Source organism: Vollenhovia emeryi, unplaced genomic scaffold, assembly GCF_000949405.1.
Source record: "Vollenhovia emeryi isolate VEMERY1.0 unplaced genomic scaffold, V.emery_V1.0 DF939243.1, whole genome shotgun sequence".
NCBI classification, from domain to species: Eukaryota; Metazoa; Arthropoda; class Insecta; order Hymenoptera; family Formicidae; genus Vollenhovia; species Vollenhovia emeryi.
The window spans coordinates 129,511-154,014 of NW_011967123.1; the positions used below are offsets into that span (position 1 = coordinate 129,511).

The following is a 24,504-nucleotide window of genomic DNA, read 5'->3' on the forward strand; positions in this document are numbered from 1 at the left end:
TAATTTATTAATTTATTAATTAACCGGCCAATACAGATAATTTATTGTCTGTCGAATTGGTGAGATGCCCGCCTGGAGAGGAGTCCAGGTTCAAACCCCGGCTGAGGTAATATTTTTCGCAATAAATTATCTGTATTGGCCGGTTAATTAATAAATTAATAAATTAATAAATGCGGTCAGCTGAGGCCGAATGAAATTTGGAATTTTATTATTAATACCGGCAATTTGAGGAAATTAACCTTAACGAAGAGTGCACTTGGGCCTAACTTAATCTCAAGTTGAAATAATTTAACGTGATTTGCAGATTATTACATTATCTCCAGTAAATAGTATTTAATGATGTGTTCGGCGCGGGCTATTATTCTAATTTTCGCTACATCGATACCACCGTTTTTTCGTCGTGGCTCGCCCGAAAATAACGCGCGTAACGAAAAAAACGACTCCGCCGCTTTCATCCCTCGCACAGCCGTCTCGCTGGCGGCATTCGTTCTTCGTTTTTCGCCGGCGACCTCCCATTTCTAGTTTACCCCGTTGCGTCCCGTGCATTCTCCCCGATTGCTGTCGGTGGTAAACGTATTACACGCGTCGCGTACCGCTGTCATGGAAGGAGAGAGGGAGAGAGAGAGAGAGAGAGAGAGAGTGCAGCGAATGCGAACGAGGACTCGCATTTGTCTTCCCTGAAAGGATCCGCCATCGACGAGCGCATTTGCTTTCGCTGCGGCGCGCCTCTCCGCTCGTACGGTCGCATTGTCGGGCGCAAACAGCGCGACAGCGGGTATCAGCTTAGTCTCGTTCACCATAATAGAGAAAACGGATCTTATTCGCGGCGTAATTGCGGTACTTCCGCTACCGCTTGGATGTCCCGCGTTACTATTTGTTGTCGTGATTAACTAAATCGAGAGTAAGTCCGAGAATTTAACGCGAAACCGCGAAGAAACGTCGTATATTACTGAATATTTAATAAATGACGACGGAAAACCCACTATTGTGAGATAGCACGTTTTTAACATCCAAATTCAATCACAAATCTTTGTTCGCAACAATTATACGATTTATTATAACAATGAATTTTCCACTAAACAGATTTCACCCCGAGGGCAAGAAATTCACGATGGAACCAACAGATGATGCCTATTAATCTAGCAGAAACTCTGCTATCTCGTGCTAGGAGCTTATCTCATAATAGGACACTTTCCTCTATTATTTTACATTTAGCGGAGGTTAAAGTGTGGCTAGGGGTGCCCGTAAAATAAAACGAAATGATTATAGTTGAAGTTTCAAAGTTTATTACGAAGCTTTAAAGTTTTTAACGTCAGAAGGGTAAACTCCCTTTTAGTAGTAAGTAATTAACACTGTGTCTTCAAAGAATTTGCGTATTATTATTCGTCAGGGTTTTTTACAAGGGGTGGGTTGAAAAGATTTGAGCCTAACATAGGAACAACTTTTTTTTTGGTCAAACTGACTTAACCCGTTCAAATAATAGTTGGCGTCTTGCTCTGCAAAATAGGCATCTACGGATGCAACGACCTCCTATTTCGATGAAAATGTCTGTCCTTCGAGTCAGACTTTCAGTTTAGGAAATGGAAAAAAGCCAATGGGGGGGCTAGATCTGGCGAATATGGGGGGTGGTCAATCAGTTCGAACTGCAACGATCGTGAATTTTGGCCCGATCTTCGATTTTTCCATGTTTACGAAAATACTGACATCCACTGACACAAACGACTATCGTACAACAACTGAGAGTCCCAAATGGCTGAAATTTTCAGAGGTATCCTTCAAAGCATGTACAGTCGCAGTCATGGGCGTATCCAGACTTTTCTCAAGGGGGGGGGGGGCAGAACAGGATTCACCCGTAGGCGAATTATGCAGCATAAATTAAACTACGTACTTATAAGACAAATTTTTTATTTATATAAAAATTAATTTTCTGGAGTCCTCGGCAAATCTATTAATTATATTATTCGTAATCTCAATGGGGATCCCATTGAGTCTAGGGGGGGACAGCTGCCCCCCCTGCCCTCCCCCCTGGATACGTCCATGGTCGCAGTACTGAAGTGGCGACGACAAGTAATGGCATCTTCATGTTGAGGCTCAAAACTTTTCAATCCACCCTCGTATTTAGCGATGGATCGTTCGGCGTGTTGATCCGCTTGCGAATAGATCATCCGGCTAGCCTTCCGTGTCGTAAGAGGCGACTGATAGTGCCTTGAGATCAAGCAGGTAAAAAGCAGTGCAAGATAGAGAACGACTATTGGTTAGCCGTGGCAATATTGGAGCCGCCTTGGATCCAGGAGCCATTAAGGATAAGAAGAAGAAGAAGAAGAAGCGATGGATCGCTCGAAACCTCGGGTCCTCGAAAACGTTTCGAGTTTTGAGAACTCCGAGACTTTGCGTTATTTTAGCGATTTGAAACCTGAAGCGAACACAATCCGCAAACACATAAGACACCTTCGCAAAAAAACTTTTTAATGACGCCAATGCTATAAAATTTAATCTATCTTAGGTTGCTCAAGCTGCCGCTGCAAATGCTTCGAAGCGTTTCTCTTCTCCTTCCATTTTTACTGAAAGAAAGGGAAAGAAGAATACTTTGAAATATTTGAAGCGACTGCTTGACCGCAGCCTTAGTTCAGCTGATATTGTCGAGATTGTTAAAGAAACTTTTATATTCATATGTTGAGAAGGTCGATAAACTCTCGCAAACATCCTACCTTCAGTAGAGTGAATTATAAAGTGAAGTTCTTGATAAAATAATCCTTTTTTTTTCGTTAGCCTCTGGAGCTTCGAGAGTTTTGTGGCCTTAAAAAGATTCGGAATCGAGTTTCGAGGACTTACAAATTCAATCCCCACCTCTAGTTTTTATCGATTTCACATAATCGCCGGGAAAACTTACGAGGAATTATAGATTTAAAAAACCCACACAAAAGTACAAACGTATAAATGTACTTGTAAAAACTTAACGAAAGGCATTAGCAAAGATCGCTCTCCTCTGTCGCGCCTTCAATGCGTTCTTGAACTTCTGAATGGTTACGCTAAGCTGGCGAACGTGCGCCTGTAGATTCTTTATCTTGTCGTAGTCCGCCTTTAGCTCTTCCATCGCTACTTCCCAGACGATCTTTGCCTCCCCCGGATCTTTCGAGACCTCGTCCCAATTGACGTTCTTGAGGTAGCGCACGTACTTGATCGGCTGCGCCTTCATCTGCTCCTTCGACAACATGTGAACGGGCCGTCCCCTTGAAACAGAAAGCGACGCACTCGCCGTTAAGGCCGAATCAGACTAGCAATTGTCGACTTGGATTGGATTAGGATTGGCGATTGGCAATTGTCTTCTAGTCAATGAGAATTAAATCGCTGGCTGCTTTGCTCTCATTGGCCAGAAGACAAAATCGTCTATCGCCAATCCCAATCCAAGCCAAGTCGGCAACTGCTAGTCTGATTCGGCCTTTACGCACGACATCGGGGAGTCTCGGAACTAAATTGTTACGGTACGAGATCGGCACCAGAGATCTCGTCGGTTAGATTGCCGAGAATTTACGATTTTGTAAATTTTCTCACGCTTTTTTCTGGTTAAGCTAACCATATACCACGGATGCGTATTTTAAATATAAGAAAGTCGCTGAGACCTGTTTAAATTCGTCAGTCGATCGCCACGTTATTTTTGGCGCTGATTCTTTTTATTTTATACAAAAATACTTTTTTACCTCGAGATGATCGGTCTTCGGACCGACGATGGTAACGAACGCAATAACGGCGAGGGTGGTCGTTTGGTTTCCGGTTCTCTCTGCGGTGATGATCGATCCACCGCTGCGGCACTCGCGATCGAGTCGGAGGAAGTTGCCGCCGGCTCCGAAGTCGGAATGACATTGTTCGACATTTTCAGCCAGTAGCCTGCGAAGTAAGCGTCCGTGAAATGACGAGGGGCACAGTGACGATCGAATGAATGCATTCTTGTAATTACGGCTAAACACATCCACCAACTTCCACCATTCGTCGTCTTTTATAGAAGAACTGGGCATCGGAGAGCAATGGCGTAAAAATGGTAGATTTATCTTTGCTTTTTAGTCTTTTTTAAGCTTCTTATATACAGGGTGGCCCCAGTCGTTCCGACCAGACTATTTGAGACCTTATAGGATCTTATTTAATTGTGAACTCTCTAAAAGTTAATCAGTGGATTATTACTGAAAACAGTGAATAGTCACTGATATACAGTTATAAGTGATTGAGTTTTAGAGAGAACGAAAATTTTCCGTAAACATATGCCGAGGAATGCTTCCTTAAGAAGTCAGTGCCCAAAAACTTCTAAAATCACGTTTTTTAAATACATTTTTTAACCGAAATTAGGAAGATTGAGGCCACGCTGTACAGGTAGCCAAAACACATATTTGCGACTCCTACTCGCTTCTCGACTTTCTGCCCGAATCGTTTGTTATTTTGAAAAATTACAGTTCAGTAATATCGAATCGATCGTTTATTTGCCTCTTGTCTCGGTAATAAAATATGATATTTATTACGGCAATACAGACGTATATACAGACTCATGTTCAAGATCATGATTTTCCTATTATTGCCTAATAGTAAGCGGAGAAAAGAATTTGTGTCCTGTCCATATCAAAAAAATAAAATGGGTATACTATCTAATGAGTTAATCGCCGATGCTACTTGCCTTTTAGGAAACACAGTCGACACTTTTAACACAAATCGACACACGTCGCTTTCCATGGTAGAATTTCATTCAAACTCAATCGACACACCCTTCGACTCTGCTCAGGAAGAGAATTGGAATGTATTTTTGACCGAAGAACGCATCCACATTCACTATCTCGATATAAATCTTTTGTCAATAGAATATTTTCTTGAAATGCTTTTTTTTTAATCTTTGCGTTTAACTGTGGCAAACTGTGTCCGAGTGCGTTAACCTGTGTCGATTTGTGTCTCCTAAAAAGGAAGCCTAAGTTAATCGAAGTTTGATCGAAGTCCTGAAGAACAATTTACGGCCCTGGATGTTACTGGAAAAGCGGAAAACCTACTGCTGCGCCATCTCTTATAGTTCTATTCGCAATACTCTTTTCTCTTTCTCTCTTTCTTTCTTTTTCTCTCTTCTTGCTTATCGCTCTGCTATTTGTCCTTTTAAATTCACATAAAGTCGTAGGATTGTATCAGCAAAATTGGACATTATCATACAAAATTTAAATATCATTATTGATCGGTCTGGACATAAAGTACCTTCCCAGATTATATCTCTCGAGGTATGTTACGCAGGCGCGCACCAATACATTATACCGCGGTGCAAGAATGCAAAGTGGCGCGATAAAGTATCTCTAACAATAAGCATTAGGAACCGTGTGACATTAAAATAGCGCTTTGTATGGTGACCGCACACAGCGCTGCCAGTTAAGAGCTTTCAACGATATAAAATATCGGAAACGTCTATGTACTAGGACTAAACTCACTACCATGGCCCTGCGCGCAATAGAGGAAATATTATATACGATTAGGAATATGTATTAAATTCATAATTGTTTAAATTCATGCGTTAGAATATAAATATTTTGAATTATGACTGCATGACACAATTCCTATATTCATAGCTTGTATTTTAATCCTTTTCATTGCGCGCCACATTTATTGTATCTTCTTCTTCTCTCTTTTAATATTTAATATTATTTTTATATGATATTATAAAAATTTAATATTTGTTCCTATCTTTAATATTTCCTCTATTGTGCGCAGGGCCTATTACTGTACACGCACGTACCTTCGACTGCCAGTGACCTCTGGCGGAAAGTACGAACTACACAGGCACGCTCGTCACACCTTGCATTCTTACACTGTGCATTATATATAGGTATACGTTATACACGCGCGCGCGTGTGCACTATATTTAAGTCTTACTTGTCAAACGGTGTCTTCTTGCGCGTTTTTATAATCTTTGTCGCATCTCATCACCATCTCGAGACCCGTGATGCACAGCGTTGTACGTCTCCGCGATTGGCGCACGGTCCAACATCATGAATGCGGACTGACGACCGTTCTAGAGCGAGAGGGCCTCCATGCGCGTCGTCTTCGTCCCACACTGACGCCATTGGTTGCCGCCGCCGCTGCTACGACCGACGCGTCAGAGCACCGCGTCACGGTGGTGGAAAGTGGCGCGATATTATGAATGAGCGGCACGCGGACTTAAAAATGAGACGAGAGAAAGAGAAGGAAACAGTTGTGATTTTGATTTCTTTACATATAAGCAACTATAAAACGTCTATATATATAATAAGATATAATAAATTTACTGAAATTTATTTAAATTTTTTACAATAAATTTAAAACTTAAAATCATTTATACACTAACGTGTCTTGGCTCTTATAACTTTTATTCCTTCGAAATGTAATTTTACGTCCGAGCCCTATGAATTTTATTGTTTTAAATTTATTTACTTCTAAATTCGATTTAATTAAGTTAAAGTTGTAAAAATTTTTGACTGTAAATCTTGAAATTTTTTACTTTCTCCAAAAATCTTCATAAAAATTACAGAAAAAATGTCTCTAATTTCAACTGAATCCGTAATGTATCACTAATTGCATTAGATATCCAGTGATACCAGAAAAATCATAAAATCACTACGTCGAAAAACTTAGTTCAACTTTCTTGCACTTTCGCGTTTAAATAAGAGAAGAAAGGCAGTTTCATTTTATTCGTAGTTGTTCGGAAGTGGATGCAGTATCTTTTGAAACCTCACTCGTGAACTGCGAAAGCGCACCGGTTTCCCGGAGGATCGCTCATTTTTGCAGCCGTAAAGCGCGCGATGGTTCCGCACGGATATAAAAATTGGTCGGTGTAACTTTTGTGAAGGGGTAATAAAATAGGCGATACGCGCGCATCATGCGAAATATTTACGACGGCTGTGCTTGCTCACGTGAGTCCAGAAAGATATACCCGGTATACGGGAACACTGCGAGGTACGCGAAAGGAATCCCAAAATAGAATGCATCATCGATTGCATGCATGACGGATTCCGCGTCTCCGCGCTTTTTATTTTTGACTACAACTCGTTCGCGCCTCGCTCTCCCGCTTCCCCATTGTTTACGGCATCAATATTTGCGCGCTACGCTGCAAAAATTACGTGGCGCTGCATGCGGGGGAGACATAAATGTGGGGACAAAAAGCGGGAAATGCCGTTGCAAAATCAGCAGCGGCGCTTTGCGTTACAATCGTCGCGCGAAGAATCGCGTCCTGATTTCCGGGATTATAAACGAAAAGTGTTTTCTACTCTCGGCAAATGAAAGCAGGGCGAAAACTACAGGCGAACTTCGCATCTCGAGAGAGTTTCCGCGAGGTGAGAAGAAAGATTCCGCGCAACTTCTAATCCGACGGGTTTTCCAGTTCTCCTCCACCCTCTAGTTACGACTCTGAAATTGCTTACCCTCAAAATTGCTCACCCGATCTGTGTACAAGCATTTTTCCGCAGTGAAATCAATTTCGCAAAAATGTATTTGCAAGACAAATAAAATAAGTTACACGCGTATCGCAACGAGTCTCGTTGCCAAGATAATCCCAGGGGAAATTCGACGATTTTTATTCCTTCTTCATGCATCGTTGAATGTACAATTTGAAACAATAAAATACGTCTGCACACTTTTTCTTCATCGAATTTTCGAGGATATCAGTGTCGCATTAAACGAGTCGTCGTGGAAACTTTAAATTTGTGACGATAGTAATTGTTCAAAATACAAGAAGAACTTTAAGTTGAGGAAACTTTAAAGTTGGGCGATAGCACCTGCTCAAAATGCAAGAAGAACTAAACGTACATAGATTCGTCCAGCTCTTGTGAGTCACATTACACGGAGAGTCTTAATCGTTGTAAAAGGTACAAATATCATAGTTAAACAAATACTATTCGTTCTCCGTCCTCTTTCCACGTGCCTGCGTTCGATTCCGTTGTAATATCCACGAACAGTGCTGGAACCGATGTTCCAACAATCGCAACCGCGAAGCACACGAGTGGAAGCGCGATCGCGAGCTTAGAAGATCTATCTTCGTCGCGTGTCATTACGTCAATTTTTCGCCAAGTTACGGCATCCGCAAAATTACGTGCGCGCATTCGATTTATGAATGAGGCGTCGTGGGCGGAGTGGGGGGGGGGGGAGGAGGAGGGGGAGAGTGGGATAGGTCGCGCCTACTACGCGCGTAGTATACACAGCTGACTCGCTCGCTTGAACGAGCCTCGCTGTCGCTTCGTGCGACGGTAGTGCCTCAGCGCGGCGATCGCATCCGCGTCAGTTTGCTGATATTTCCAATCGGATAAAATCGCCACGGGTTACGGCAAATCGCGTTCTTATAAGTGCTTAAGGTTCAGCGCGTCCGATGGATCTGGAATCGATTTCAATTAATAAGCGCAGAGAGGCAATAAGAGCCAAACGCTAGGTGTTGGGTGCGGATATAATATTAGATTTAATGTTTAATACAGTTGAACAAGTCAAACGTTTCGATCAACCAATGTGATCCTTTTCAATGACATCTAACGTGTAACAATATATTTATTTATTTTTAATCATTAATGTTGCGATACAAATAATCTGTGTTGCTAGACGTTAGACGTCATTGAAAAGGGTCACGTTGGTTGATCGAAACGTTTGACTTGTTCAACTGTATTAAAAATTAAATGTAATATTATATCCAACACCTAGCGTTTGGCTCTTATTGCCTCTCTATGGTTATTAACTTAAATGTTTATCAACAGGGCCTTAATAATATATTTACTAAGGAATCGATTTCGTTTGGGAAATATGGTTGCTTTCGAAAGTAATATCTCGTAAATTGAAAATGGAACGGTTGTTTATTTTAAAGGTGAAATTATTCGCGGCAAGTAACCTGACAAAAGTTATGTTTTTCGCGTATATTTCAGTAGCGAATAATGCAAGCAGTTTAACGTGAAGAGCATACGAAGGCTGAAAGAGCTCGATTGACGTGGAATCTTGCGGCTCTGACGGACAGTTGGTGAGATGTAGTCGACATGAAACGCTTTTATAAAATTGAAGACAAAAGAATTACGTTCTTAAAATAAAAGAACATTATGTTTCCTACGGCGGTATTACCGTCACTACCTCGTCACTTCTTGTAAATATCGCCGCGACTTCGTTCGCTGTGTTTACAGAAATGTCGAAATAGTTTAAAACGAGATTTGTCGAACTAGTTGTTAAAACTAGGAGAACCTTGCTTTATTAGAATAACCGAAGAATAAGTCCACGGTTCCTTCTATCAATTTTCCCCGAGATTAATATCTAAAGAAAAGTCAAGGAAATGAAAGTATTAGTACAACTGTATCCTTAGAATTAAATAGAAGTTGTGTGGTCTATCATAAATGATAGAGATGGTAAAAGGTCTTTGTCTTGTATGTACATTCTTCGTTTATTATTCGAAATTTAATAATTATATATATGGAATTTTCTGTAAGTGTACAAATTTACATCCGGTTGTAACATTTGTGTAAAGGACTTCTGGACGACATACTTTCTTGAGTGAAGTCTCGCAGAGCCACATTTCTGCGGAATCCTTCGTTTACTCTTTCTGCTTGCATTCCCGTCGCGTAATGAAACTCGCTCCCGAATTCTTCCCTTGAGCTTTTCGCTCGTCGCGGCGTCGCCGGCTTTGTTTCGTCCCGTCTCTCTTCTTCTGAACCAACGAGCGGATGTTTCCGACACGTCGGCCGTTTCGTCCCGCCGTCGTCTTCGAGGGATGAAAGAGAGTAGTCCCTCTCCATTACCCTCAAGCCTCATTCTTTACCGTCGGATTACGCGGAAACGCGAACCGCCTGCTTCTCCGAAAAGCACATCCGCTTTTCTTTTCTCTGTCTCCCTTCTCCCGTGCGTGAAGAAAAATGCACTCGCATCCTGAATCAGTGCGAGCAACCTGTAATTTTCTATCTTTGTATCGGTCCACTTCGTCGATCGCACAGTCGTATCGAAATGACTTCGCAATTTTTGCGAAAAATCGCGCGAAGAAGGGAAGGGAGAAGTTACGAGAGAAAATTGTTTGCTCTTCGACGTTGTGATTTCACCGAATTTACCTTTTGCTCGCGACTGCGCTCAATTATGATTTTATCTAAAATTGATGAGTCACGTTTTTATGAATAATTTAACAATAATGAGAGTTGCCTTTGCGATTTTTATGAAAAATACTTTATAAACATTTTAATGATCGTATCAAATCTCGTCTCGTTTTAATTGTATTTTATTGTTACTTTTATACAGACTTTTTATTTTTACAATTATTTCATTTTTTGAATGCAAAATCGTCTTCATTTTAATGACAAACGGACATCGGGGATTTTGTGTACTACAATTTTTCTCTTATTGTTACTTTCTGTATGGCTGTATTCTACAGTTTTTATACGATTTTCCGCGGGAAAGAAGTTTCCAGCGCGCGCAATAAACTCTATTCTATTTCACTTCTCTCTCTCTCTCTCTCTCTCTCTCTCTCTCTCTCTCTCTCTCTCTCTCTCTCTCTCTCTCTCTCTCTCTTGCGCGTGCTCGCGCGCGTATCGCTTTATTACCATCGCTAGAGCGATCTACTATTTGCAGAGGCAGGGAAGACAAATACGTTTCCGCGGAGATGCGTGCTGAAGGAGCGCACTTCCAATAAAAAAGTGGCTCCCACGAGGAAACCCGTGAGAGAGGGATGCGGTCATCAAAATATCATTTGGACCCTTCAATTATTGTGCCTCTGCTGCGTCGCCGACTCGGCGAAACCGCCTCGTTAACCCGTGCGAGTGGCTCTCGTCTGGCATTTTTTGTCCCTCGCATATTTCCGGTACTTGTTCAAGGATCCCTATTCTAAGTGCCGTAAAAATATAAAAGACACTGCAATTTTAATTTGAAACAGTATTTTAATTACGCGGCGGTGATACACGACTGCGTCTGCTTCCTCTGGAATCCTTGTAAAACATAAATTTACACTTGCAACATGTGAAACTGGGGAATCTGATACTTGGACAAATTGAGAAAAGGTACTTTAACATTATGCCAAAAAAAATTAGTAAGGTGTTAATTAGTGTCCAGCGATGGTACTTGTTCCCGTTACTCCGCCCGGTAACAATAAACGAGTACGTCTTAATTATATTAATACGCTATTTCTTTTTAAAAACTTTTTAAAAAGAGGGAGACTAAAATTCTGTTGAGGCATCGCTCGCAGTTTAATTTCGTAAGTGCAAACGGTAATAAAAGCTCGTGGCCGATAAATAACGCAACGTCGGCGTACGCCGGGTGTTCCTTTTCGATCGGCCAATTATACTTATCGATACATCTCACGATTAGCTCAAGCACCTCCCTTTTTATTCCCCGCGTTTATTCATTGCGTTTTTCCTTGTCTCGATGCGGCCGAGCGCGGTAATCTATGTTCATTGCGACTTGCCCCGGTGGACTTCTTAATCTCGCCCTCTCGAACCCCGAGGGATGAGAAAGAAAGAAACGGGGAACGAGTTGCAACGCAGGCGGGAAGAAGTTAGTTAAAACAATCTGCAAACTTTGGCGATATACGTGTACAGACCGGCGCCGCGCCGGTGGTAGGCGCTTGAAAGCGGAAAACTCGAACGATTGTTGTTGAACACGAGATAATTTCTCCTGCTTCAGCTGCTGCAGCAACAACAATCCGACCAAAAGTTTACTGCACTGTAAAAGCGAACGAGAGACTTTCGCCCGCAATTATTGGTCCCTTGGCTTTTTTTTTGAAGGACAAATATTTGACGAATTTTGCTTCTTCAGACATTAGTTAGATTAAATTCATTTAGCATTTGTAGGAATTCGTATGGATTTCTCCTTCTCTTCTGAGGGTGTTTAAACTCAAATTTATTTTGTATTTATTGCAGCTTATTTGGATTTTTTAATTTGGATACATTTTATTTATATAAATCCGTGTTTTTCAAAGTGTGCCAATTTTATAAAGTCGCGATTTTAATTTATCTAAAATGTTTACTTGAGCTTTTGACTCTTAGAAAAAAAAATCGCACTCGCATTTCCTGGTTCGAAATAAAGTTGAATTCGAATTTTCTTGAAGTGCGATCGAATCGCGCCCTTAAAGAGGAACGGCGATGGAAGAGGGTACGTCAGCGTATCCTACAAATGTGCAAAGTCGAAGGAGACATTCGTTCTGGGTGCGAAATACGACCGAAGTTCACGACACGGAGGTCAAAATCGAGAGAAACGGTTCCCATAGTACGGCATAGTTTATTACGGCCACGAGGGCAAAGGTTGTTGGTACGGGCTTTCGCAAACGGAATTGCGATGGTTCCTGGCCCGGCCGGTGGTTTATGGGCGGCGGGTAAACGTGTCGACGGCGTACATCACGTTGATGGACTCGGGGAAAACGCGGAGTCGTGCGTCTCTCACCCTTCGCAAGTCCGTGTTTAACTTTTTCATCTCGTTACTCTACCGCAAATTCGTTATTATGACTTGTAATCGCTGCTCGATTTCCCGTATCTACCTCCTTTCCTTCACTTCATTAATAGAGGAAAGTCCCGGACTATGAGATAGGCTTCTAATATGAGATGGCAGGTTTTCAACATCCAAATTTAATAACAAGCCTCTTTTCGTAACTATTGTACAATCTAACAATGAATTTTTTATTAAACAGATTTTACTCCAAGAGCAATACATGATGGAACCAACAGATGATGCCTATTAATGCTGTAGAAACCTCGCTATCTCTTATTAGGGACCTATCTCATAATAGACTTTCCTCTACTTTTCAAAAGACTGGCAGAAAGGACGAGACGGTGGTCTTTTTTTCTCGTTAGAAATAAGAGAAGAAAAGAACAGAAACAAAAATGAAATAAACTTTCACGATAAAGAGCAAATGACGAAATGTTTTGCGAATCATGTGATTTGTCAGTCGTATCTATTTAATTGTATTCGCGATTAAATTCAAGTTGAGTTACTGACTGGAAGTAACTGTAAGAGTATCAGAATACACTCGAATGTTGAAAAATGTCCAAATTACTATGTGGTAGTGAGAACGTAAAAATAAATATTGCCCACATAGTTGCATAGTCGCGTTAACAAGGTTCAACTTGTTTATACAACAGAGACATAAGTTCGCAAGCTCCCTGAGGTGTTTAACTCCTGGTCGCTTCTAGACACTCCCTTGCGAGAATTTACGTCTCTTCCCTGCTAGTTGGTATGCTCCTCGCAGCTGTTTTCTCGGCTGCAATATATCCCCTTTGCCCGTCATAAATTGGATCTGTTTGTTAAGCCTATTATGGGGTTGTTTTGATGTCAAGTAAGTTTCGGTACTCCAGTCTTAAATCAAAGTTTGGTACCGGAGGTAATTCCGTATTGTCAAGTTGTTCGGAACAGACCCGCGCAAGGCGAATCTAATTCACAAAAATTGTAAATGGATTCGAGTCGCAAGTTTTAATAATTTCATTCATACACTAAACGTTAAATCATGTTGGTAAAAAAAAAAAATATCTATTCGCCACGTTTCTGCGATTAGAACACGTATAAACAAAATGTTGTTTTTTACAAAATAAAACTGGATGCGATGAGAGATAGAAAACGCGAATTATATATCAGTGGGATAACATCGTTACATGGAAAATTGTTAACAAACAAACTCCTGTTGCTAACAAAAATAAATGCGTAAGCGCCTGAATTTCAGCACAAGTACATTACAAAAGCATAGCGGAAGATAAATGAATTGTCACGTGGCGTACGATGCGCGTTCGATAAGAACTCAATGGCGTAGCCGAACGGTGGATGTGTTTTCGTGGACAAATTTTCTTTTTCCGGAAATATATTTTTGCGGAACGATCGTATCCGCAGTCCCCAAGGAGTTGAACCCGCGAATTCGATTTACGAGGAGAATATCGACGAAATCGCGAAAACAAACATTTTCACCACTTCATCAAAGCACCATAAATCACAGTCCCAATCTACAACAGTTTTCTCATGGCAAACAAACCTCTGCAAACCGCAACAATTCCCTCTCCCCCCCTCTTCCTCTCTCTTGTTCTCTCTCTTTCTCTCTCTTTCGTTTTCCTTTCCCCTCGATTTCTCTATTTGAGGGCTTTATGATCTATCGATCAGGATGGCCCGAGGCCTTCATCTCCATTTTCATCTTCGCTCTTTGGTACACTCCCCTGCTCCTCGTTTGAAACGAATGGTGCACGGCAACGATTCCGTTGATTGCGCATCCGTTGAACTGCAGAGATCGAGAACCTATGGAAGTCATACCGTCTTCGTAAATTTAAATGAAAATTTTGGTAGAGACTAATAAAGTAAAGTCTACGCGAAATATAACATAGATAAAAATTTGCGAGATATTCGATGAAAGCGATTGTAACGAGACGTAAAATTAGAATCATGTTACAATTAAACAATTATAAAAATCTGGAAAAATTTATTAACCCATTTAATAAATTATATAATTTCAGAAGTTATAGTTATGAGTTGTATGTTATGTCGCTGAAAAATGTTTGTAATTAAAACTGCGCGTTTAAATATTTAATTTTACATTTAAGCGTAACAAACTTACAATTATTAAGAATCTAATAACCGATTCGAACGTTTCAGTATGTTTCTACGATCTAACGTTCCTTCCTTTATTAGTTCCTTTCAATTCTGTACTCGTATTTCTTGCTTCTCATAAATACATAAAGGTTGGAAAGAATCGGATTGTACTTCGTTGTGATAGAATCGTTTTGACCAGTAGCGTTTCAAAATTTAATCCCGTAAGTCGTTAAACCACCGTGCCGCAATCCGCAGATTTTTCCAGTCCATTCTGTATTTCCCGCGAGAAATTCCAGAAAGGAAATGAAGGGCCTGGTGAATCAATGCGGCAAAACCACTTGCCGTGGAACGTACGAAAGTGCCTTTGTCAGGGATAATGAAGGACGGACCAAAATACACTTTTCTTCTTTACGTTCGCGTAAGCTCGCGCGTCCCGTCGAAGCACGTTGCCCGCAAAGCTCTCTCAAACTTTTCAATCCACGGCGGCGGGAGAGAAAAAGGACCGCCATCTCCCGCGAATTCTTTTCAATCTCTCGACCTACCGTCAATATTAAATTACGTGACGTACGTATGAAACGTCCTGATTCCATATTGCGCTATTAACATATTAATAAAATCGTCCGATTCAAGTAAAATCCGCCTTTCCCTCTGGCGCTCTCTTGCCCCTTTTTACTCCATTAATTTTCGACGAGCTCGTCGGATTTTTTTAGCCGCGTTTTAATTAGTTTCTGATGCAGAAATTTCTCTTGGGGAAGTTTCCGAGGAATGCCCGTAGCAACAAAAACTCCGCAGCGTTTGTGCACTCAAAAGCAGTTTGGAATACGCCCGTCTTCATTTATACCATTTACTTCCGGTTTCGCCCATCGTATTCCTAGTTTTGGACCTAGTCTCAACTTCTCCTCTCTCTCTCCCTCTCGGACACACAAATACAATATTAAAAAATTGTAGCTGATAAAATGGTTGTATAAATTTAGCTGCTTATGTCAGAATATACCTTGAACGAGCGATATTGAATACTAATTGTAAATTGAGCAATAATACACTCGCGCGTTCGAGCGCGAAAAGACGGGAAACATTTGTTCCGAAAGCTTTTCAAGCTGTATTGAATGGAAGTACTTCCGGTTTCGCCGGGATTTTTATATTAGCCAGCTCGTACAGCTCGCGAGCTTACGACGCCGTAAAGAGAGGCGGTTATTTTCCTTCATTTTTATTACACGGGCAATGTACCTCGCGCGCACTCGCGGCAATAAATTCCGACGTTACTCCCAAGCTGGACGAAAGCATCCCTTCCGGTATGAACCTGGTGGAAAACCGTGTCTCGAGGCGATGATGATAAATTCTTGAACGATATCTCCGCACCGTATCCCTCTGCGCCGCGATCATCCTCCTCAGAGCGATATCATTATCGCTGCTGTTTGCCGTCCGTTTATCTGTTAACTGGCGCCAAGCCGGACCCATTGTCACGTCTGGGTGGTATTCGGTGTTTAGGAATCGTAACTTCGCATTGTTACAGTTACTGCGTTAACGCGCGATCGTCTAGGGTCGCTCGAACGGCTTTCAGAAAATAAGGAGCCTCGTGCCGCGGGAATAAGACCCGCGGTTCCCTCCCTTCCCTCGGGAATAAAATTATAAATATCATATAAATGTCGTGTCCGCGGCATAATGGTAAATTTACAATTGCAAGTACACGGTGAACTCTCCTTATTCGCAGGGATTATGTACCCGGCGACTGTCGCGAATACGGAATAGGTAAATGTATGTTAATGGGTAATACGTGGCGAGTGAAATTCAATTAAAAAAGAAAATTTCAAAGAACTTATTTATTTAAAATAATACGATATGCAATATTGTTTAATTAATAGATTTAATATGCAACTTTAATTAACTTTTTAAATTGTTAACGAGTGTAGAAAATGTAATTAATTTTGATCTGCTTTGAATGTTACAGTTCTTTTAAGTAATTTGTTCACGGCAATTCTTCATTGTTTTCCCTAATTATCTTTTAGAAATAAAACTCCTTGCCGGATCGTTGTTCGTAAAAAAATTCACGAAACTCTTGGGAAAACTTGATTCCCGTGGCCAGTGTCTTTTATGTGGTATTACCTTTGCTGTTTCTTCCATTTGTTCATTTTTATTTTTTGACGACATAATTCTTCACGAAACACAACACGATGCGCGGAAGCGCAGTGTATATTGAACGTAAAGATTGAATAAACCCCTTTTCAACTTATTAAACAAAATGTACTAGCCTTTGACTGCTTTTGACAAAAAATCTTGCGATGATTAATATCCGCAAAAAATATCTACCGCAAAAGAAACGATCGCTGATACGCCCGCTTTTAGCAAATTCGTAAATAATTATAATAATAAATCCGCGAATAAGGGACGTCGACTGTATTTAAATACGCGTCCTCTCTATTCAAAGTAAAATAAGATTATTAAGCAAGAGTTTCGATTTAATTAGTGGAATTAAATTTGATACTGCGAATATGAGAATGTATCCGGGGATGCTTAAAAATTTAGAAAACTAATATCTACGGTTTATAAATATCGTTTCCCTAAGTTTCACGAAAATAGCTTTAGCTTTACCCAAATTACCGTAATAAAGTTTGAGGCTGACGGCGATGGAGAGAGGCGGTAGTTAACTTCTTTATTATAATCGGAAATTACTCGGCGTGACGAAAAGATCGCTTGTGGTCTCCCCCTTGTGGAGGACTCGATCGAAAGGTGAGAGAGAAAGAGAGAGAGAGAGAGGGGGGGGGGGGAAGGGAGAGAGAGAATATTGGAGAGACAGTTAGAATATTGGAGGGTGCGAAGGCAGCAATTATCGAGCACGTCATTGTAATTGCATCGGTCGGGAGTCGAGATTAGATTCGGTGTTCAGGAAGCGGCTTCCTCATTCTACCTCTCTATCTTCCATAGTCTAGATTACGCTAATTGGTAGGTCACTGGCGAATATTAATTATCATTCGACTGCAGGACCGTGCAGCATGCCGTTACGTCGTGCGAGTTATCGCATCCCCCGTACCGTTCGATAAGCTCCGGCCGATTTCCCGCAATTCCCGCACGAGTTTCTATGCAAATGGCACACAGAGCACGCCAATCGCTCGCAAAAACTGCTGAGAGGTTCGACCCTTTTAAACTCGCATTTTCTTGGACATAAAACGTACGCCCGCGCGCACGTGTGTGTGCGCGCATTTCCAATTTCGTACATACTCGAAAGAACTCGTAGAAAAAGACCTTCGAGCGTTCGAAAACGTTTCCCATGTTTTCGCACTATTTTTTTTTTCAACGTCCTTTACGCGTTCCTAAATATTTGCGGAGGAACGTTCCGAAATATGTTTCAGAATATTATTACATTGTTCCGGAGTTTTGATTATAATTTTATTATACTCAAATTTGTTGCGTAAATTGCGGCATTTACTAAATTGCATGCATGATGAATACACGCAATACAATAATTACACGATATTATCCTTAATTATTTTTAACAATATTTTTAATAATAGGATAATCGGAAGCAAACGAGTACCTATAGGTATTACTTTAAATAAATAGGTTTATATGTATAATATTATATAATTTTCAAATAATTTTACACATTATTGTTTATATAATTTTTTAATTTCTTTGTATAGTTTTAAAATTATAAATTATTACTTCAAAAAATATACAAACACAAATGTAACTTGCTTTAGATCCGCGATGAAATAATGTAATATACGGTACATATTTTCGTAATTGTATATATACGATATGCTCTCTCTCTCTCTCTCTCTCTCTCTCTCTCTCTCTCTCTCTCTCTCTCTCTCTCTCCCCCCCCCCTCTCCTGTCTCTCCCTGTCTCTCCCTGTCTCTCCCTGTCTCTTCCCGTCTCTCCCCGTCTCTCCCCGTCTCTCCCTGTCGTTCTCTGTCTCTCCCTGTCTCTCCTCGTCTCTCCCCGTCTCTCCCCGTCTCTCCTTGTCCCTTCCTGTCTCTCCCTGTCTCTCCCCCCCCTCTCTCTCCCTCCACCCTCTCTTTAATATTTTAATTATTACACACATAAACATTTTACACGGTATATAAATTTACAGTCGCACTTAAAATTCAAGCGCGAATTGTAAATCGCGCAAAGTGGATTTTAATCCTACTGCCGTTTTCCGCTTCACTTGCATTTAACTCGCGGCGCGACCCGCGTTTATTATTTCATCTATGTATCTAATCGACGTCCCACGACGCGGGTTACATAATGCCATTTCGCCCGAGCAATCGATAACGTAAATTTTGCACACGCCGATGTGTACGCGCTGGTACGGCGCGTGTAATGCCGTACACGGGGGAAATGGAGTGAATTCATTGCGCCCGCACGGCGTGTTACACGCGAGGAGGATCCGGCGAGCGCACTCGTAATTTCGCCAATCCTGTCAATCCGCCGTTCGCTCGTCGCGGCCGCGCGGAATTAACGAGCGATTTGCCCGCGTTGATACAACACGCGCGTCGCAGTGGAACGCGGAAATATAAAACGCACCGTGCGCGCGCGCGCGCGCGCGCGTGCACGTGGCCGCGATAAAACCGAATTTTAATCGCGTGCGTTTGTCATCAAGATTTTATTGCTCCGCGATGGCAATTTACCATCGCCCAAGTCATTTTACGCCGGCGATGCGTTTTCTCGCTCGCGACGCGAGCGTGATTTACGCGTCCGCACATCAATTTCTCTCGTCCCTGTTGTTTTCTTTAAATAAACATGACCCAGATACAAAGATGTATGCACGGCGCTGCGCTTGTCACCGTGCCGCACCGCTGTTAATCTAACTTTATTATCTATTTGTACGTGCAAACGCGAAAAACACGACCGGTATCCGCGGGAGGCCGATTGATTCTCCTTCTCTCTCTCTCTTTTCAAATCATTTCCAATTGGCGAAATTGAAGTGCATTGCGCCAGTGCATAACACTCGTTTTAATGGCTGAATTTATGCGGACTTTAAACGCCAATCAATCACGTTGTTTGATTTTCGCATCGCGTTTGCTTGTCGTTAAATCGAATATACGTCAATCGACGTAAAATCGAACGTCGATCGGAATGCGGTAATTATTACGGCGTTTCCCGAATAGCTGTTTAAGCTCGATCAGACGGATTGGCGCAGTTACATCTTGTTCGTTAACAAGAAGCGAAAAGGAAAACCGAGATCCGATGGAAGCAATAGAAATGTACGATTGCCGTATAATACGCCCGTGTATGTAATATAGCGGGGAAATTCAATTTCCCGGGAGTAGATCGAAAATTCCGTGGCGCAAAATCAACCTCTGTGCGCGGAGAGGCATTTTATAAAAGCCCTCGTCCCTCCTCTCCTCTCCCCTCCCCGTTGTCAATCACGCAAAGTAAAATAATGCTCGTATATCAGTGAGAGTCAATAGTCCTTCGACGAATTGCAAACGCGCTCTATTTGACTGGTCGGATATACTCGTCGGAAGCGCGCGGTTTGTCGGGAGGGGAAAAAAAATGCGTCCATTCGAAGCCGGCAAATAGTTTCGACAGGCTAATTAAGATCGCGGTTACCGACGACACCTCGGGACAATCGCAACACGGGAGAAATTAGCGCGAAATTTAAGCGGAATTATTGTTTCAATAAACCTCGAGCTGATCGAGACAACATTGATAAGTATATGTACACCAAAACCTCGCGTTGTTCCTTTTTTTTAAACATTTGCCATTGTCGGATACCGTGCGTAAAGCAGAGGATATGACGAGGAGTGCACGGAAAGAATTTTCTCTTAAAATTTATCCTGAAAATCATGGGACAACATGGCATTTTGAAGAACTTCGTGAGAGTTTTTTGAAATTTGACCATACATTTTACATTTTACTAGTAAAATGTATACTAACAATAAGTATAATTACTAGTAAAAAGTATGGTAAACTTTCAAAAAACTCATAAAATTCTTGGAAATGCCACGTCGTCCCACGATTACATGAATTTCATAAATTCATGTAATTTTAAGGGGATGCTGGAGTGATTCTGCACTTTCGCACCTTTTGCACTTAAAACTGTCTGTTTCGTGGAAAGATTTGTGTAATACACTAATTAAATGGCACGTGTACAGATGATCGAAAGCAGCTTGCTATTCCGACTAAATTAAAGAACAATATGACATCACTGAAACTAAGTTTGTAAGTCTAATAAAAATTAATAGTGAGCAACACACATACCACATGTACTGTATGTATGTGTTGCTCACTATTATTTCTTATTAGACTTACAAACTGAGTTTCAGTGATGCCATACTGTTCTTTCATTTAGCCGGAATAGCGAGCTGCTTTCGATCTGTACACGTAAGTCATTTAATTTGTATATTACACAAGTGTTTCCGCGAACTGATAGTTTCTAGGTTAGAAAGGTGCAAAAGTGCAGAATCACTCCAGCATCCCCTTAAGATAAATTTTATTAAAGGATAAATTTAGGATAAATTTTAAGCGAAAATTCTCTCCGTGTATCTTTCATACTTTTTAAATGTTTCTACGTGTATTTGTTATATTAAGCGACGCGCTAATTAGTATTCCGCCGCGTTATAATCGAAGCGATTATGCGAGTGCAATGTCCGAGCGATGAGTTTATCTCCTTTTCACAACATCTGCGTCTTTTTACGAACGCACGTTTCGTTACAAATTGTCCGATATCGACTGTGCCCAGCTCAGAATCTCTTTTCACGTGGCGGGATCGGCCGTCCTGAAAGGCGACGAAATGAATTCATCGCGTGCGGATGTAAAGAGCGAGAGGGGAATCAGTTCTTTTTACCTCCTTAGCGCACTCGCGTACTCACTTTCTGTGAATCGGCTTCGAATACCGTCGATATGTTCACGTTGACAGGCCACGCCGGCCGTATCGCATTTCGGGTCACACCAGGAAAATACCCCTCGACAAGCGAAAGCTTCCCCCGCATAATAATCTCACGCTTGTAATCAATTTTTGTCGTACATTAAATGCATATTAGATTCATATAGAATATATAATAATGCAATTAAGATTTTTAATGACTCAATTAGATTGGTATTTTATGAGTGTCTTCAATTAATTTTCACTTTACGTGTCTCGATGCGTTACCGTTGAGAAGAGGAGAGACTCCAATAAATTTTCCCTCAAATAAGTTAGTCACGTTTTAACTCCTAATTGGGGCAGAGCGGAGTTATTTCGTTCGGTTAAAAAAAAATCAGATAAAACATATTTTTGAACCATGGAGTTCTCTTTGCTCTTTTACTCGAATGTTTCTTCTCAACTGAGCGAAATATAGTTCCTGCTCGTATTTTAAATGGATTAATTTCATTTCTGAATATTTTAATATTGACTTACAAATTGAATCGATAAAAGAAAATAGAGATGAAATGGATGGACGAAATAATTATTTCTCAGGGGCTCCTGAAGGCAAACTGTGGGGCAATATACCAGGTGGCCCGCTGCCACCGGAGCAACCGCCACCGCCACCCCCGACGACGACAACGACGACGACGACGACGACGTACAGGCCTTGGAGAACGAGACCCCCCACCAGGCCCAATCACTATCCAGACGACGGCAGGCCACGACAACCGGGTCGTTATCCCCAGAAACCCGACTATCGGCCGCACAAACCCCATCGGCATCACACGACATGGTCGACGACGACGACGACGACGACGACGACGACGACAATGAGGTCGACGCCGAGATTTAGACATCGGTGGACACCGCCACAGCGGGACGACGTGCCCGACAAGTGCGACACGAGTTACGACGCCATCAGCATCATCCGCAGAGAGGTCTTCGTCTTCAAAGGACGAGTAAGTAGCAGTGACGTTTAAGAAGAACGTGAAGAAGGAATTATGTAATAGGAAATTAGGACGGAATTACCAAGGGAATTGTTGCTCAGTAGCTCAGAGCGATGTGATAACGAGCACCTTTCAGGTGCCATTATTTCGCCTTATCGCACGGAAGAAGAATCTCGATATTTACATTCATTTTCTAAGGGCAAAAGAATGAAGCCCAGTATTTTACATTATTATCCGTTCGACTCTCGAGCACAAAGGTGAAATAATTCACGATATATTGTTATACAGATATTTATCAGCGGTATTTTATTAAAATCATACGATTATGTCTCAAAATAATTATTATGTACATACGTTTTATTAACACGTACAGTCTATCATTACACATTTCATAGTTTAAATTATACGTGCATCTTACGCCATAGTTTCCGAGAAACATAATAAACTAAACACTAACAAAATCAGAATCTCTATTGAACAATGCTCTTTGGTATCGCGTTGCAGTATCTGTGGCGAATAGGCGATCAGGGCATCTATGAGGGATATCCGGCGGAGATCACTAGGTTGTTCAATCTGCCGTCGGACATCGATCACGTGGACGCCGTGTACGAGCGACCGGATAAGAAAATAGTCTTTTTCATCGGTCGCGAATACTACGTCTTCGATGCGAACAATCTGGAGCCGGGTTATCCGAAACCGCTCACATATCTGGGATTGCCAGCTTCCTTGGAGAAGATCGATGGTGCCATGGTGTGGGGCCACAACGGCAGGACTTACTTCTTCAGCGGTCCCATGTATTGGAGGTGTGATTTTCCAAGTCCGAATTGTATTCTCTCACACGGAGAGAATTTTCTCTTAAAATTTATCCTGAAAATCATGTAGGACAGCGTCGCATTTTAAAGAATTTTATGGGAGTTTTTTCAAATTTTACCATACATTTTACTAGTAATTTATGGTAAAAGTTTCAAAAACTGATAGAATTCTTCGAAATGCCACGTCGTCCCACGATTACATAATTTTCAGGATAAATTTCAAGAGAAAATTCTCTCCGCGCACTTGTCATTGCCTAGAATTCACATGGTAGTCCCAACTATTTTAACTTCTGCACATAGAGATCTTTGTTTGACAATAAAATGAAAAATAAATATTAATTTGGACCGAAACTCACTCGATCTTTGGACGTATAATGAAATTCGTGCATTCGTAATCCGATTCACGTTGGGCTTTTGCTCCCTTTTTAATTTATAAATAAATTTTAATTCTCCAATTTAATCCTCTGCCCCACGCAGGTTTGACGAATCTGTTAATTACGTGGAACTCGATTATCCCAGGGACATGAGCATGTTCGCCGGTGTTGGAAATGACATCGATGCCGTTTTCCAATGGAAAAATGGTAAATTTCGGGAAATTACATTCTCGAACAAAATTAGTTTATTATCAAAGCAATCAAATACTTATTTCATTTACTCAAAATTCTATTATACATATAAGTAAATTTAATTTATAACTTTCAACGCCAAATACAATACATTCTTCATAAAGATAATATATATATTTTTTAAGTAAAAGATTACTTTAAGCATATATGCTATTCTTAATATTGCATTCAACTTTGATTTCGATTTCTGATTTTTTAATGTTTTATAAATAATTCTCTATGTGTGAGTTCGATTATCTATCGTAATTCTTCCGCTTTTTCGACAGGCAAGACGTATTTCTTTAAAGGCAAGGGTTTCTGGGAGTTTGACGACCTCAGAATGAGAGTGGCACATGAAAAACAGAAATTATCGGCGCCAGTCTGGATGGGTTGTCCACCGCCAGACGTGGAGACCAACGATATCGAAACCAACCTACCTAAGAAGTCGAGAATCGTCTCGGCTTCCGCCGCTGCCACCATAGGAGAAATCACGCCGATATTTGCCACGGTCGTTGCGAGCTTCGTCATGAGGATAATATACGTGTAAAAACGAGGTAATTCTTTCTGCTCCTGTGTATTCATTAATTTTTTAAGAGTGACATAATCGCAAAAGAAACTTTAAAGTGATATTTGTATTAAAGATGATATTTTTGAGCATTAAATGTATAATCAATACTAAAATTCAGAATTTAAGAAGATGCTATAAAATATAATTGTCATTAGGTTATAATGTAAGGTAATTAAATATTGGATGTAATACAGTTTCTTGTGGTAATTTAAAATCGATTTGAGTTTACTATGTTATTTCATTTATT

General features: G+C 41.0%; 2 protein-coding genes across 3 annotated transcripts in view; one reads left to right on the forward strand and one right to left on the reverse strand.

The window, feature by feature from the left end:
• The window catches only part of LOC105560045 (matrix metalloproteinase-14-like), a 134,236-nt gene that overhangs the window by 107,541 nt on the left and 2,191 nt on the right, over positions 1-24,504 (forward strand). For both annotated transcript variants that reach the window (XM_012008790.1, XM_012008791.1), the window contains 4 exons: positions 21,878-22,284; positions 22,777-23,075; positions 23,562-23,665; positions 23,977-24,243. In XM_012008790.1, the coding sequence (XP_011864180.1) occupies positions 21,878-22,284; positions 22,777-23,075; positions 23,562-23,665; positions 23,977-24,236 (1,070 nt within the window). In that variant the 3' untranslated portion in view covers positions 24,237-24,243. The remainder of the gene's footprint in view (positions 1-21,877; positions 22,285-22,776; positions 23,076-23,561; positions 23,666-23,976; positions 24,244-24,504) is intronic.
• On the reverse strand, positions 1,264-6,271 carry LOC105560044. Its single transcript, XM_012008788.1, has 3 exons — positions 5,890-6,271; positions 3,699-3,885; positions 1,264-3,230 (listed from the first exon to the last, which is right to left on the reverse strand). Exons 2-3 carry the CDS (start codon positions 3,869-3,871, stop codon positions 2,954-2,956), a joined length of 450 nt encoding a protein of 149 aa, XP_011864178.1. The 5' UTR covers positions 3,872-3,885; positions 5,890-6,271; the 3' UTR covers positions 1,264-2,953.